General features: G+C 47.0%; 1 protein-coding gene across 1 annotated transcript in view; it reads left to right on the top strand.

Annotated features, from left to right (window-relative positions):
• The window catches only part of LOC127574855 (venom phosphodiesterase 2-like), a 101,034-nt gene that overhangs the window by 10,092 nt on the left and 73,792 nt on the right, over nucleotides 1-17,150 (top strand). Inside the window, exon 2 of the mRNA XM_052024305.1 lies at nucleotides 14,499-14,577. Coding sequence (XP_051880265.1) covers nucleotides 14,499-14,577 — 79 coding nt within the window. The remainder of the gene's footprint in view (nucleotides 1-14,498; nucleotides 14,578-17,150) is intronic.

Here is a 17,150-nt window from a genome sequence, read left to right on the forward strand (position 1 = left end):
ATGTGGTTGATAGTGAGGAGCAAAGCTTTAGACATAAGAAGATGGAGATAGTCTGGTCAGTTCGGCAGAAAATGGCAAATGATTCTGTGTATGGTGCAGTACAGGAGTAAGTGGGGAAAGGAAAACAAGCTTGTATTTAAAACCTGGACCTTTGGTGAATCAGATTACAGTGACCCATGGGAGATCCTGACCAGACTGATATGAATCCTATCTGTAGCATCAATATTAACAACTTCATCCTTATCTTCCGTTCCAGGCAACAAACTCAACCAGAAGATTTAAGCACATATTGGATAATAAGTATTCTGTGAAACATTCTCAGTTACTGTGGGGAGACAACAACCTCCAGGAGGATGCCTTTACCCATAGTGCATTAGCTGTAGCAGAGCACACCATGCCTGCTTGTGGCTCTGTGTCAGTTCACGTCTATGGTTTTGAAAGGCTTTGTGCTATCCCTTCTCCCCATCCCTTCCTAAAATGAGATTCATAGCATCATAGATGATTGAATCATGGAAGGGCTACTGCACAGAAGGAGGCCATTTTGCTTATTGTCTCCGTGCTGGTTCTCGACCAGAGCGACTCACTAGTTCCCTTCCCACGCACCCCCCCCCCCCACCCCCAACTGCCTCTTCTCTGTCGTGTTACAAATTTTCCTCACCGTGTATTTATCCAATTCCTTCTTAAACCTTCCCCCACCATATCAGCGGGCAGGTTATTCCAGATTCAAACCACACACTGTAAAATAAAAAGTTTCCTTCATGTCACTATTAATTCTCTTCCCCTTTATTTTATAACTATAGCTCTAGTCTCTGACCTCTCCACCAATGGGAGCAGCCTCACACTGCCCATTCTGTCCAGCCACCTCGTTTTTTTTTCCATTACTTTCAAATCTCCCCTTAAGCTTTGTTAAAGAAAACAGTCCCAGCTTCTCTATTCCTTCCTTGTAACTGCAGTTCCCCCATCCCAGGAAGCATTCTTGCGTTTTATCTGGAGCCTCTATAATGTCTTCACATTCTTCCAATAATAAGGCAATCATTATTAACACAAAAGTCCAGTCGAGGTTGGATTGGTGTTTTTCAGCACGACTTCCTGCTTTTACACTCTGTGCCCCTTTTGATAAAGCCTAGAATTACGTATGCCTTATTAACTGTTTTCTCAGCCTGACCTGCCACTTTCAGCAACTTGTGCATCCATTCCTCCAGGTTCACCCGCTCCAGCAACTCTCTTAGAACAGTATTCTTTATTCCCTGTCGTCTCTCCTCATACTTCATGCCAAAATTCAGCATCTCACATTTCTCCTCACTAAATTTAATCTGCCAGTTTCACCAGCCTGGCTATATTCTGCTGCAGTGTATCACTATCCTCTTCGCAGTTCACAGTGCTGCCAAGTTTTGGGCCATTTGCAGATTTAGAAATTGTGGCTTGTGCCCCCAAGAATATGTTATTAACAGGGATAAAAAATACATTGGTCTCAACACCAAATCTCTGGGGAATACCACTATTAACCTTCTTCCAGTCTTTTAATGTACCTGCTATCTCGGCTAACTCCTCCACTACTATTTAGGAAATAGGCTTTTTCCCAGGGAGGAGGTGCTAAAACCAAGAGGGCATAGGTTTAAGATCAGAGGTGAGAGATTTAAAAGGGACATCATGGGCAGCTGCTTCAGGCAAAGGGTGGTGTGTATTTGGAATGAACTGCCAGAAATAGTGGTTGAGGTGGGCACATAAGCAACACTTAAAAGCCATCTAGATAACTACATGGATAGAAGAGGTTTAGAGGCCTATGGGCCAAATGCAGGCAGATGGGACCAGCTCACTGGGCAACACAGTCGGTATGGATGGGTTGGGCTGAGGGGCCTGTTTCCGTGCTGTATGACGCTATGGAATTTACTCCAGGGAAGTATGATGTAAGCATTGGAGGAGCTGTAGCAAGGAAAGGGAATATGAAATAAATGGAAGGACATTGAGTGGTGTGAAGAAGTAGAGGGAGTGCACATCCATAGATCATTTAAAAATCATGGGACCAGTCATTAAGAGTTTAAAAGATCAGGTAGGATGCTTTCCTTCATTAGCTGAGGCATAGAAAATCAGAGCAGGGAGGTTATGTTAGAATTGTCTACAACATGTTAGGCCATATCTTGAGTATTGTGTAGAATTCTGGTCACTACATATGCAGGAAAGGTGTGATTTCATTGGAGGGGAGACTTATGAAGATGTTACCAGGAGATGCCAGACCAGCTCACTTGTGACAGCAAAACCCACCAAATGAAGATGTCTTGCCCTTCAAACTGGCCATCTGCTGCTCATCATGTCTTACTCAGGGCAGTGATGTACAAAACCAAAGCATCTGGGTTTCTTGTCTATGACATTTCATGATAACATAGGAAATAAATTGAATTGGTTGTAGACTGGCTTTTTTGGGAGGGCTGAATTGAGACACCCCACTGCACATCTGCCTGTGGATGATAGATGCTTCAAACTTGTCTTCGCTACTCATACTGGCTGTGTCATTGTTGAGCATGAGCTTGTTTATTGACCCTCTACCTCCTGTTAGCTGTTTAATTGCCCACTACCATCCATGGCTGGATGTGACAGGGTTGCAGAGCTTTAAGTGATAGATGTAAGAACGTTTGGCTCTGTATGATGCAATTGAGGACTGCTATTTAGTATTCCTATCACTCTGTAAGTTGGCACCTCATTTTTATGTATGCCTGGTGTTGCTGCTTCTTCATTGAACAAGGATTAGTTCCTAGACCTGATGAAAGTGGTAGAGTGAGGGACATGCCATGCTGTATAGTTATAGGTGCAGCGGCATACAATTCTACTGTGATAGCTAGATGCACTTTTCAGTGACCAGTTTTGAGTTGCTCTGTTGTATACAGCAGGCTTTTACCACAAACATAGTGGAGATTGCCTTCAGCATTAAGATGGGATATAGTCGGGCTGTGTTTTCTTCCATATCTCAAAGACATGCAAGTTGGTGTGGTGGATATGTACTATCCAGGGTCAGGAGGCTCTTTGCTAAACTCAGCTTTTTAACACAGCAGAAGAAACTGTTCAGTATGTTTATTATTCATTTTTAACTAGTACTATTCAGCCATCCTCTTGAGAAACAATATTGTCTGGGCTCAGAAAGCCTATTATTGATTTGACTGAGACTGCAACCTAATCAGAAGAAACAACATTGTCTATGTTAAACTAAAGCTCCTGCCATCTGACTTGATCAATGCAGTAGTGAAAACTTCACATGCAGATGAGGCCGTTACTTGATGACTGGGGGGAGAAAAGATATAAATATTAGAAGGCAATAATGGTGGGGAGGAGTTACAGAGCTGAAGATGTAGTATCCACTCCTCAGCCTTCACACAAGAAGGATCTCTTCCCAGAGCATTTTTTCTGCGACAGACAACATGTTCGTCTGCAACTCATTGGTATGTTTTTCTAGTTTGTGAGAATTGTACTTGTGTTTGGAAATCCTTTGTAGAATTATAATTTCTGTTAGAAATTACTCCTCAAAATAAATGTTCTCCGTTTAAAATAAAATAACTGTGTTTAATCTGCTTTGTTAGCTGGAATTATCTCCTCCTTGGTTGGGAGCGTGGGACCCACCACTCAAAATAGTCGTTATTGACAGCTAAACCCCTTCAGAAAAGAGACTAAAGTAGTTAAGTAAATTAGTCTTTGCATTATAGGTTGATACAGTATAATCTCCCTAAAGTGAGGGTACTGATAGATACCTAAAACTATAAGACTTAAGACTATAACTATAACTATAGGACTCTAGCATGGGTACACTCAATATTATATTGGTAGGCTAGTTGGCTACTTTAAATTACTCCTGGTGGAAGAATAAGGGGACTGTTAATGAGCACTTGTGAAAGAATTGTATACAGGGAAATAAGTGGGGGAATGGGAATAATGGGAATGCTCTGAGAAACAGAGCAGCCAACAGAATCTCATGTGGTATAGACTTGGTGAGCCAAATGACCTTTGATGTCTTGCTGTGTTCAAAGCCCTTATTTGTATCACTATCCCCCATCTCTGTATTCCTTCCTTCCAATCTTATAAGCTGCCAAGCCACCCACGCAGAATAGGTACAGCATGAGAAAGGTCAGTATTAGAGTGAGACACAAGAGACTGCAGAAGCTGGAATCTGGAGAAACTCATCAGGTCAGGCAGCATCTATGGAGGGAAATGGACGGTTGACATTTCGGGTCAAGACCCTTCATCAAGAAAGGGGAGGTGGCTAGTATTAAAAAGGTGGAAGGAAGAGGCAGAGCAAGAGCTGGCAGGCGATAGGAGGATCCAGGTGAGGGGGGTGATACGTGGGTGAGGGAGGGGGAGAGTGGGAACGATGTAAGAGCCTGGGAGATGTTGGGTGGAAGTGATAAAGGGCTGAAGATGATGGAATCTGATAGGAGAGACCCGTGGAGCATGGAATAAGGGAAGGAGGTAGGGAGGGGAACCGGTGGGAGGAGTGTGTGGGTGATGGCAGATGGAGAGGGTGGGGGAGGAGAAAGAGATCGGGTGATGGGGGCTGGTGGGATAAGGGGGGGGGGAACAAAGTAAAGGAAGAGATATGGGGGAGCGGTTACCAGAAGGTAGAGAAGTTAATGTTCATGCCATCAGGTTGGAGACTTCCAAGGCAGAATGAGGTGCTGTTCCTCTAATCTGCGTCTAGCCTCAACTTGGCAGCAGAGGAAGCCGTGGACAGACAGGTCGGTGTAGGAATGGGAAGTGGAATTAAAATTGCTGGTCACCAGGAGATCCTGTCTAGTATGGAGAGAAGGTGCTCAGTGAAGCAGTCCCCCAATCTGTGTTGCGTCTCACCAATGTAAAGGAGGCTGCACCGGATGCAATAAATGACACTGATGGATTTATATATGAAGGACTGCCTCACGTGGAAGGACTGTTTAGGGCCCTGAATGGTAGTGAGGGAGGAGCTGTAGGGGCAGGTGTAACACTTAGCGTGGTTGAAGGGATAAGTGCCTGGCGGGGGATTGGTGGGGAGGGACAACCAGACAAGAGAGTCACAGACAGCAATCCATGTGGAAAGCAGAGAAGGGAGGGGAGGATGCTGTCGGAGATGGCAGAAGTTGTGGAGAATGATATGTTGGATGTGTAGCCTCGTGGGGCGGTAGGCGAGGACGAGGCTGCCCACAGAAGGCAAAGGGTGGTTGTTGAAGGGTCGTATTCTGCGTGGAGGTCTGTGACCAGTGGTGTGCCTCAGGGCTCTGTACTGGGACCCTTGCTCTTTGTGATTTTTATAAACGACCTGGATGAGGAAGTGGAGGGGTGGGTTAGTAAGTTTGCGGATGACACGAAGGTTGGGGGTGTTGTGGATAGTTTGGAGGGCTGTCAGGTTACAGAGGGACATAGATAGGATGCAAAGTTGGGCTGAGAAGTGGCAGATGCAGTTCAACCCAGATTAGTGTGAAGTGGTTCATTTTGGTAGGTCAAATATGATGGCAGAATATAGTCTTAATGGTAGGACTCTTGGCAGTGTGGAGGATCAGAGGGATCTTGGGGTCCGAGTCCATAGGACGCTCAAAGCGGCTGCGCAGGTTGACTCTGTGGTTAAGAAGGCATATGGTGTATTGTCCTTCATCAACCGTGGAATTGAATTTAGGAGCCGTGAGGTATTGTTGCAGCTATATAGGTCTCTGGTCAGACCCCACTTGGAGTACTGTGCTCAGTTCTAGTCACCTCACTACAGGAAATATGTGGAAGCCATAGAAAGGGTGCAGAGGAGATTTACAAGGATGCTGCCTGGAATGCGGAGCATGCCTTATGAAAGCAGGTTGAGGGAACTCGGCCTTTTCTCCTTGGAGCGACGGAGGATGAGGGGGGACCTGATAGAGGTATGTAAGATGATGAGAGGTATTGATCAGGTAGATAGTCAGAGGTTTTTCCCCGGGGCTGAAATGGTGGCCACTAGAGGACATAGGTTTATGGTGCTGGGGAGTAGGTATAGAGGAGATGTCAGGGGTAAGTGTTTTACTCAGAGAGTGGTGAGTGCGTGGAATGGGCTGCCGGAAATGGTGGTGGAGGCAGATACAATAGGGTCTTATAAGAAACTGTTGGATAGGTACATGGAGCTGAGAAAAACAGAGGGCTATGGGTAAGCCTAGTAATTTCTAGGGTAGGGACATGTTCAGCACAGCTTTGTGGGCTGAAGGGCCTGAATTGTGCTGTAGTTTTTCTATGTTCTGTGTTATGTCGGGGGGGGATGGGGCGAGGGCAGATGTACAGAAAATAGAAGAGGTGTGGGTGAGGGCTCCATCACTAGCAGTGGAGGGGAAACTCCATTTTCTGAAAAAGGAGGACATCCTGGATGTCCTGGAATGGAAAGCCTCATCATGGGAACAGATGTGGCGGAGAAAAAGGAATTGCGTCCTTGCAAATGACAGGGTGGGAAGAAGTATAATCAAGGTAACTGTGGGAGTCAGTGGGTTTGTAGAAGATGTCAGTGGATAATCTGTCTTCTGAGATGGAGAGATTAAGAAAGGGAAGAGAGGTGTCAGAGAGATCAAGAAAGGGGAGAGTGCTAGATCAATCCAGGTAGTCCCACTCCCCCACCTCTCATCATCTTGCAAATTCTTGAGGAACTCAGCGGGTCGAACAGCAGTGGAGTAGGAATTGTAGATGTTTCAGGTTAAGATTTGAACCGTCAAATTCCTTGCTCCTCCATCGGTGGCTGTGTCCTCGATTGTCAAAACCCTCAGCTAGAATTCCCATTCCAAACCATCTCCTCTTTCTAAGACTCTCATTAATATCTACTTTTCCTGACCAGTCATCTATCCTAACGTCTCCTTTTCTCACTTGGTGTGAAATGCTCTTTATTTTTCCTGTGAAATGCCTTGGTTCATTTTGCAGCTTTAAGGGTGCTATACAATACAAACATGTTCTATTGCCATCAGTTGACTTTTACTCCCTGAGATTAGCTTTTGAGGAGATGCAGTAATGGAGAGTACATTGTTATGACTTGCTCTTAGAGGGGGCATTTGTCTTCTATACTTATAGAATGTGTATGTAGTGTTTTTTTCATTGTATATTTTACATCATGGGAGTAGTTTTCTCACATGTTTATATAAATTCCAGATACAAATAGGATTTGCAAGCCATAAGCATTCAAGAGTATGACATGTTATGTGTAGCCAGTCTCCTTTTTTTTTAAAAAAAGATTACAATTGAATCAAAATTTACCCATTTGTTCAAAATGTTCTTGATACAATTTTTCTCTAGAATAGATAAGTAATAAAGTGAAACTTTTTCAGTATTATTAAGGCTTCTGTCTTCTGTGCAGCCACATTTGCAACGAGTAGTTGATTTACTGTCGTCTGTTCCTGCTGGTGTCTCTCAGCGTAGTCAGCCAGTTTAATGATCTTGCTTAGTAAACTTGATGTTGTAGCGACTCACCGCACTGGCATTCGAACCGGCTCCCGACATAGCGACGTTGTCGGAGGCCCCTGATCCAAGATGGCGCGGGGCCCTCCTCCTTCCCCAGTGTTGGGCTGGGAAAGCCCGCGCGCGGGAAGGTCGGCTATTAAAGGCGCACCGTGCCCCGGGTCTGCATTCGACCTCTGATTTTGAAACCAGCGACTCTGTGTCTTCATTTCATAGTGTGTAGCTAGCTGCTACATTGGTGACCCCAACAGACCCCAACGTTTTTGGACCCACGATGTCTGCACACAGCAAGAGATACAGGCAGTAGCCCTTCAACTGCCCACCTTCTGGACCCTCCGGTCCCGTGTCTTGTTTGACCAGGCCAAGGCCCAGTTCCAGGGACGACACCAAGTACTGTTACGTGGTGAGCGCCCTCGACCAAGACACCGCCGCCCAGGTCGAGGATTTCATCCAGGCGCCCCCGGAGGAAAAGTACAATAAGTTCAAGACCCTCCTTCTCGAGACTTTCGGCCTTTCCCGACGCGAACAAGCCTCCCGCTTACTTCACCGCGATGGGTTGGGCGACAGACCCCCCTCCGCGCTCATGAATGAGATGTTGGCCCTGGCAGACGGGCATAAACCCTGCCTGCTGTTTGAGCAGATCTTCCTGGAGCAGTTACCTAACGACATCCACCTGCTCCTGGCGGATGCCGATTTCAGCAAACCCTGGAAGGTGGCCGCCCGAACGGATGTCCTTTGGCAGGTGAGAAAGAAGAGCGGGGCGTCTGTCGAGCACGTTGCCACGCCACGTACCCACCATGCAGGTTTCCGGGAAACGCCAGAGCCAGCCGCCGCTGACGGCTATGGCGGCTGGCCACCTGGATAGCCTCTTGCATGTGTGGGACAGATGTTCCGGACGTCGGTTCCTAGTGGACACCGGAGCCGAAGTCAGCGTCGTGCCTCCCAACGGCCGCGAGACTCGCAACTGCACACCAGGACCCGCCCTCAGAGCCGCCAACGGCAGCGCCATTCGGACCTTTGGCACCTGGTTGGTACACCTCCAGTTCGGCACCTGCAACTTTACTTGGAGGTTCATACTGGCCGCCGTCGTGCAACCACTCCTTGGCGCAGACTTCCTTTGTGCCAACAGTCTGCTCGTTGACCTGCGGGGTAAGCGTTTGGTACGTGCCAGGACCTTCCAAACGTTCTCGTTGGGTGTGGCCAAGCTGCTGGCCTCACACCTCGACTCCATCACCACGTCGACCAACGAGTTTGCCAGGGTCCTGGTAGAGTCCCCGTCCGTACTAACGCCCCAGTTCTCTACCACCTTGCCCAAGCACGGCGTCCAGCATCACATCCCCACGCAGGGCCCTCCCCTCCCCTCCCCTCCACACCCGTGCCCAGCGGTTACCCCCAGACAAGCTCCGCCTCGCGAAGGAGGAATTAAAAAAAAATGGAGGAGCTGCGGATCATCCGTAGGTCGGACAGCCCATAGGTCTCTCCGCTACACATGGTCCCCAAGGCAGCCGGAGGCTGGCGGCCCTGCGGCGATTACCGACGCCTCAACGACATTGCTACCCCGGACCGGTACCCCGTGCCGCACATTCAGGACTTTGCTGCCAACCTACCTGGGCAGTCCATTTTTTCCAAGGTCGACCTCGTCCGCGGGTATCACCAGATCCCTGTGCATCCAGACGACGTTCCGAAGACGGCGCTGATCACACCTTTTGGCCTCTTTGAATTCGTCCGGATGCCCTTTGGTCTCAAGAATGCTGCTCAGTCCTTCCAACGACTCGTGGACATGGTCGGGCGCGACCTTGACTTCGCCTTTATATACCTTGATGACATCTTGATCGCCAGCAACAGCCGCCAGGAACATTTCACGCACCTCCGCCAACTCTTTTCTCGCCTGAGGGATTTCGGCCTGACCGTCAACCCAGTCAAATGCCAATTTGGGCTGGAGACAATCGATTTCCTCGGTCATCGGATCGACAAACACGGCGCCATGCCCCTGCCTGCGAAGGTCGACGCCATCCGCCATTTCGCCCGACCCACCTCCATCAAGGGCCTGCAGGAATTCCTTGGTATGGTAAACTTTTATCACCGGTTCATACCATCCGTGACCCGCATCATGCACCCATTGTTTGCTCTCCTGTCAGGCGGAAGCAAGGACATTGTTTGGTCGGAAGAGGCTCACACCGCGTTCGTTGAAACCAAGCAGGCCTCGGCAGACGTGGTTATGTTGGTGCATCCGCGCATGGATGTCCCGGCTGCCCTCACGGTCGACGCCTCCAGCACAGCAGTCGGAGGCGTACTGGAACAACTTATCGAAGGGCGTTGGCAACTGCTGGCATTCTTCAGCAGGCACCTTCGACCACCAGAGCTCAAATATAGCGCCTTCGACCGCGAGCTGTTGGCGTCGTACCTGGCCATCAGACACTTCCGTTATTTCTTGGAGGGCAGGCCGTTTAATGCTTTCATCGACCACAAGCCATTGACCTTCGCCTTCCACAAGGTCTCAGATCCTTGGTCCACACAGCAACAGCGGCACTTGTCGTACATCTCAGAGTTCACCACTGACGTCTGCCATCTGTCGGGGAAAGAGAACGTGATCGCGGATGCGTTGTCATGGCCCACCATCCAGGTTTTGTCCCGGGGGTGGATTTCGGCGCCTTAGCGGAGGCACAGCGAATGGACATGGAGATGCCCAGCTATCGCACCACAGTCTCGGGCCTGCGACTGCAAGACCTTCTGGTAGGCCCCAGTGAGCGCACCCTGCTCTGCGATATTTCCACGGGTAGACCCCGCCCCATCATCCCAGTTGCTCGGCGCAGACAGGTGTTTGATGCCATCCACAGCCTTGCACACCCATCCATCCGGACTACTGTCCGGATGGTGTCCAACAAGTTCGTCTGGCATGGACTACGTAAACAGGTTTCTGAATGGGCCCGGTCCTGCACTTACTGCCAGACCTCGAAAGTACAGCAGCACGTCAAGGCCCCCTTGCAGGATTTTCAGCCTACCCGCCGGAGGTTCGACCATATCCACGTTGACCTGGTCGGTCCCCTTCCAGTCTCCCGAGGAGCGCGGTAACTCCTCACGATTGTTGACCGTTTTACCCGCTGGTCTGAAGCCATTCCCCTCGCAGATACCTCTGCCCAGTCCTGCGCACGGGCCCTTTTGTCAGCTTGGGTGGCCCGTTTCAGTGTCCCGGCACATATCACTTCAGACGGGAGCTCAATTCACCTCCGGCCTGTGGTCTGCTGTCGCCGACTTGTGGGGCTCCTGGATCCACCTCACCACCACCTATCACCGCAATCCAATGGGCTGGTGGAGAGGTTCCATCGCTACCTGAAGTCAGCGCTCATGGACTGCCTTAAGGGGCCCAACTGGGTAGACGAACTCCCCTGGGTCCTGCTGGGGATACGCATCACCCCAAAAGAGGACCTGCATGCCTCGTCCGTGGAGATGGTCTACGGAACGCCCTTAGTCGTCCTGGGCGAGTTCCTACCAGCCCCTCGAGGGCCAGAGGATGGACCTGCCATGGCGCTCGATCGGCTGCGCGAGCGGCTTGGAAGCCGGGCCCCGATTCCCACCTCGCGACACGGACAGGTCCCGGCCCGTATGCCGACTTCCCTCCAAGACTAAGTTTGTCTTCGTCAGGAGGGGCGCGCACCGATCACTGCTGCAACGGCCATATGAAGGGCCATTCTGGGTCGTCAGGAACAATGGATCTACGTTTGTGCTGGACATTGGGGGGTGCGAGGAGGTGTTTATGGTTGACCGGCTGAAGCCGGCTCATTTAGACTCGGACCAACCCATGGTGGTACAGCAAGCACGGCGCAGGGGCAGGCCACCCAAGTCATAGCTTATTTAATTCTGGTTTTCGTGATGGTATTGCTGGTTCTGGCGGGGGTGGGGGGGGGGGGGGTGGTGGTTATGCAGCGACTCACCGCACCTGCATTCGAACCGGATCGCAACATCATCGGAGGCCCCGATCCAAGATGGCGCGGGGCCCTCCTTCCCCAGCGTTGGGCTGGGAAAGCCCGCGCGTGGGAAGGTCAGGTGACCCGTGCGTGACGTCAGCGCGGGAACTGTAGCGTGGGAAGTTTTCAGCTATTAAAGGCGCACCGCGCCCCGGGTCTGCATTCGACCTCTGATTTTGAAACCAGCGACTGTCTCTTCATTTCATAGTGTGTAGCTAACCGCTACAATGTATCCATTCTGTGCTTCAAAAAGTTGTTAGGATTCCTGGTTGTTTAAAGCACAGTCTATGCCAAATTTAATTCTCTAAACGGGCCTGTAGGAATAACAGCTCTGATGGTAACTGCTAGACTATACGGAGATTGAAGAAGGAAATCTATACCTCAGCCAATAATAGTCATAAATGCAGTTATTTTCCCTGTTAACTCTCTCAACGTAAGCTTTGAGTCCATATTTTACTTCCTTATTCAACCTATGATTCTGTGCAAGCTCTCGAAACATTCAAATTCCTTGACTTGCTTCCCTGTAACCTATTCTCTCAAAAGTGTCTCACTGATTCTTCTACCACCCACTTACAGTAGAGATTAGTTACAGTAGCCACTTAACCTATTTTTGGGATATGAGAGGAAACCTGATCAGCGGGGGGAAGTCCAAGCAGTTACAGGAAGAATGTGCATTCTCCACATGAACACCATTGGGAGTAAATTGGTTTATTATTGTCACATACTGAGGTGTAGTGAAAAACTTCTGTTTTGCCTGCCAAGCATACAGATCATTTCATCACTTCAGTACATTGAGGTGGTACAAGGGAAAGCAATAACAGAATGCAGAATAAAGTGTTACAGTTACAAAGAAAGTGCAGTGCAGGTAGACAAGGAGCAAGGCTGTGAAGAGGTAGATTGTGAGGTCAAGAGTCCATCTTAACGTACAAGAGGTCCGTTCAGTAGTTTTATAACAACAGGATAGAAGCTGTCCTTGAGGGTACGTGCTTTCAAGTTTTTGTACCTTCTGCCTAATGGGAGGGGGAGAAGAGAGAATGTCCAGGGTGGGTGGGGTCTTTGATTATGCTGGTTGCTTTACCGAGGCAGCAAGAAGTATAGACAGAGTCCATGGAGGGGATGTGATGTTTTCATACTGATGCTCCTGTGATATGCTGAGCTACGTCCACAACTCTCTACCATTTCTTGCTGCCTCGGGTAGAGCAGTTGCCATACCAAGCCATGATGCATCCGGATAGGATGCTTTCTGTGTTGCAAAACTGAGGGTCAAATGGGACATGCCGGATTTCTCTAGCCTCCTGAGGAAGTAGGGGTGCTGGTGCGTCTACATGGTTGGACCAGGACAGGCTATCTGTGATGTTCACTCCTAGGAACTCCTGACCTCAGCACCGTTGATGTAAATGGAAACGTGTGCACCGCCCCCCTTCCTGAAGTCAATGACCAGCTCTTTGGTTTTGCTGATGTTGAGGGAGAGGTTGTTGTCATGACACCATGTCACTAGGCTCTCTATCTCCTTTCTGTGGGCTCATCATTACTTGAGATTTGGCCCACTATGGTGGTGTCATCTACAAACTTGTAGATGGAGTTAGAGCAGAATCTGGCCGCACAGTCTTGAGTGTATAAGAAGTAAAGTAGGGGGCTGAGGATACAGCCTTGTGGGTAATTGTGCCCAGGTGTTGCTGCCTATCCTTATTGATTGCGGTCTGTTGGTCAGGAAGTCAAGGATCCAGCTGCAAAGGGAGGTGTTGAGTACCAGGTCTAGGAGTTTGGAGGTGCGTTTACTTGGAGTTATTGAAGACAGAGCCGTAGTCAATAAATAGCAGCCTGATGAAAGTGTCTTTGTTATCCAGATGTTCCAGAGGTGAGTGTAGGGCTAGGGAGATGGTGTCTGCCATGGACCTGTTTCAGTAGAAGGCAAATTGCAGTGGGTCGAGGTTGTTTGGGTGGCTGGAGTTGATGTGTGCCATGACCACCCTCTTAAAGCACTTCATGATGGTGGATGTCAGAGCCACCAGACGATAGTTATTAAGGCACATTACCTTGTTTTTCTTAGCTACCGGGACGATAGTGGTCTTCTTAAAGCAGGTGGGAACGCCAGACTGAAGTAGTGAGAGGTTATAAATGTCTGCAAATACCCCTGCCAGCTGATCTGCGTGGGATCCAAAGACATGGCCAGGGACACCATCTGGTAGTCGGAGTCAGAATTGAACTTGTGCAGCTGCCTCCCAGCACAACTGTGCCACTCCCTAGTGTTCCATTTTCTTTACATCTACCTGAATTCCTTGTTATGGACAGTAGTCAGTTAATCCAAATCTGAAACACTGATAAGATGTGGCAATTAACTGATAGTTCTGCCCCCTGTAGTTTGGACGTTGCATCTTCTTGAAGGCCATCAGGATGTTTTAGGGGCAGGGTGTCAGGAGGATTTGCTGCCTGAGGCTGAATCACCACTTGCAGATCTGTCTTGTAGAACAGCCTCTGTGATATTGGAAGCTGTGCATCTCTAACCTGTTGGTGCAATCACAGCGAAGACATTGGAGACTATGAAGTGTGGGCTGGGTGAAAGACAGCTTGGTTAGAAATAGATGTGAATTAATACCTTGCATTGAGCATTTAACGAAAATACTTTAAAAATCCCTTGCTTTCTCAGAAAAGGAAATGGGAAAAGAAACAACTGTACTTTACAGAGGCACATCATTGGTATAAATACATAACATAAAAGTGGAATCAAGGAGTAAAGTCTTCCAGAAGTGGCAGTTGTGACAAGGCAGGCTGGGAATCATTAACATTATGGTCATTTTGTGTAAGTGGTATACAGAAATATTGAGGGAAGTTCAGGCAATGTTGCCTCTATTGGAGCAAAGTTAAGCAAATGCTGGATTCAATTTTCCACCTTGACAGTGGGTCAGTAAACAGTGGAAGAATCTTCCTTGGATGGACAAATTATAGAACCAAGTGGGTTTTCATCCCATTGAAGGATTGATGGTGAAAATTACCCCCAGTCGTATAATGGGCTTGTGATGCTTCCAGCAAACAATTGATGCTTTATCCCAAAATATAGTATAGAGGGAAGAATACAAATGAATAGATATGTGCAAACTTATAGTATCTGTATTTTCTTCTGCACAGGTGCTCTTGGCATTGCTGCTAATTTTACTCCTTGGATTAGGCCTTGGACTTGGCCTGCGATCATGTCGTTTTAAACCAGGTATTTAATGCTACCTTCTCAACAATCAATCTTGCAAATTGTTACATATTTCCAATGTGTTTATTGTGATCTCTTTGACTATTTTTGGTAGTTGAAAATGACTTGGGTTGCTTTTATATAAAAACTGATGTAAACAATTGTTATTAATAAACATAGAGATCATTATATTTAGGTGTATTAAGTTATATCTCTCAAATTTGGCTGCTTTTTGGACAAATCAGGGTGAAAAGCTATGAAAGTAGTTACAGGACTGGCATCATACACCAGTTGTATGCACATTGTCATCTCAGCACCCAATAGAAGGCTCAGCAGTCCCTCGGGAACTTCCAATGTCTTCACCTCATCTGTTTCAAGGACCTGCTGCCATTTCTTCTTTACCTTCACCATTCAGATGTTCTGTTTTACCACTGTCCAAGGCCTGATTGTGGTCAGAGTGTCAGGATGTTGCAGCAAAATCAATCAAGTGGTAATTGTAGGTTGGCACTGGCATCTTTGCTGAGGTCCTAGTTGTTTACAAATTACAAGAATAATTTAGACAAAGGGATTAGGTGCAATGTATTTAAGTTTTGCTGTTAACACACAGGTGGAAAAGTAAACTGCGATGAGGGCACAAAATATCTGTAAAAGGGAAGAGGTGGGTTAAACAAGCAGGCAAAAAGATGGCAGATGAAGTTTAACATGAGGGAAGTGTGAGGTTATCCATTTTGGAAGGAAGGATGAATAACAGAATATAATGTGAATGGTGAGAGAATAATTTATGTTGGTGTTCTGTGAGATCTGTATACTCTTGCTCAAGAAACATGAGAAGTTAGCATGCAGGTGAGCAAGCAATTAAAAAGCCAAATGGGATGTTGATCTTAATGGTCTCTCTATATATCCTGAAGTTACCGTGGCAACAAATTAGTGGTTTCCTTGGTGCCATCCACCCATCTTGTCCATTTCCTTCCTCTTCATTGAATAATGCTAAGTAAATGCAAGTATCAAAAATACCTGCAAGAAGAACAACTGGGATGCCATTTACATTTTAATATATCTACCATGTAATTTGTTTTATTTGATCTTCACCAACCTCTTTACATGTTCCATGTGTCAGCCCACTTTGAAATCAAAAGTAATCATTGAGGAATTTCCAGATTTCTAACTTGCTTTTGTTGGCTGGATATGAGTGTTGGGGTTGTTGTGGAGGGAGAACATTTGTAAAGCTAGCTTGCAGCAAAAGTATATCCTTTACTGTTGTATATTGAGAGTTTGCTTTTATGTAAATGCACAAGTGAATTTATTTTTAAGTACATTTGTGCTTCTTGCATATTGTGACTTTTTTTAAGGAGAGATACTTTTCAAGCTTATTAATGTTTCTTTAAATTGTCCCTGGGCTGTGGGTAACTAACAAGGCTGCATTTACTAACTGGTTCCTAGTGAGTGGGTGGTGCTGGTCACTTTCTTTAAACTGTTGAAGTCCTGTGGTGAATGTGTTCCTGCAATAGATTTGAGTGGGTAACTTCAGGCTGCTAAATGAAAATGTAAAAATAAATTGCAGATGCCAGAAATCTGAATTTTTTTAAAAAAACAGAAAATGCTGGAAAAACAGCAGGTCAGGCAGCATCTATGGGAAGAGAAACAGTTAATGTGACATGTCATCAATTCTGATGAAGGGCCTTCAGTGTGAAATGCTAACTGTTTCTCTTCCTTCAGGTGCTGCCTGACCTACTGGGGTTTTTCCAGCATTTTCTGTTATTTCAGATGTCTAAATCATGGGGGTGGGGGGTGGGGGTGGAAAGAATGTTGATAAGCATCCAAGATGGAATGGTGTTGTGATCTGGCAACCTCTGTGTTTCCAGAAAATTGCTGTTTGTCTTCGTGGTAAAGGTTTGAGAGGAAGATGGGTTCTGCTGAAGTCATGAAGATGCTGCACAACTTCATGCAGAGCATTCGTATGGTAGCCTTGTTATCCATATTTTATCTGTGTCATACAAGGATTACTCTGTCCTCTTATGTCTGATGCATAGTAAAATCATTATACTTCAACTGTGCAAGGGATTCCTCCCTGCTTTGGTAGCACTCTCGTTTTCCAGTCAGAATGTTGTGAGTTCACGGTCTTGAGATTTGTGCATGTAACTTAAGCAGACATTCCAGTGTGATATTGACAAAGTGCTATCTTTGGGATGGGAGGTTAAACCCTGTTTCCCTTCTCAGCCAGACATACAGAATCCCAAGACACAATTTGAATAATTTATTCCCGGTGCCCTGGACGATAGTTATTCTTCTATCAGCATTGCTAATTTTTTTCTTATCACATTGCTGTTTTGTGGGAGTGTTTTTTCAGGTTGACCTCCTAATGCTTTAAAGGCAGTGAAATTCAACAAGTTTTCCTGAGGTTTTGAAAGGCAAAATAAAAGTGCCATTTTTTATAAACTGTTTCATTCCATAGAATGCAGAAAAGAACACCATTTGAGACATTGTTGTAACTATTACAAAGCAAATATTTATCCTTGCATGTAGGAGTCAGCCTTGGCTCTCTGGTCTTTTTTCTGAATCACACATCCGTGTATTCTACATTAGTTCCATATATTTGA

Source organism: Pristis pectinata, chromosome 10, assembly GCF_009764475.1.
Source record: "Pristis pectinata isolate sPriPec2 chromosome 10, sPriPec2.1.pri, whole genome shotgun sequence".
NCBI classification, from domain to species: Eukaryota; Metazoa; Chordata; class Chondrichthyes; order Rhinopristiformes; family Pristidae; genus Pristis; species Pristis pectinata.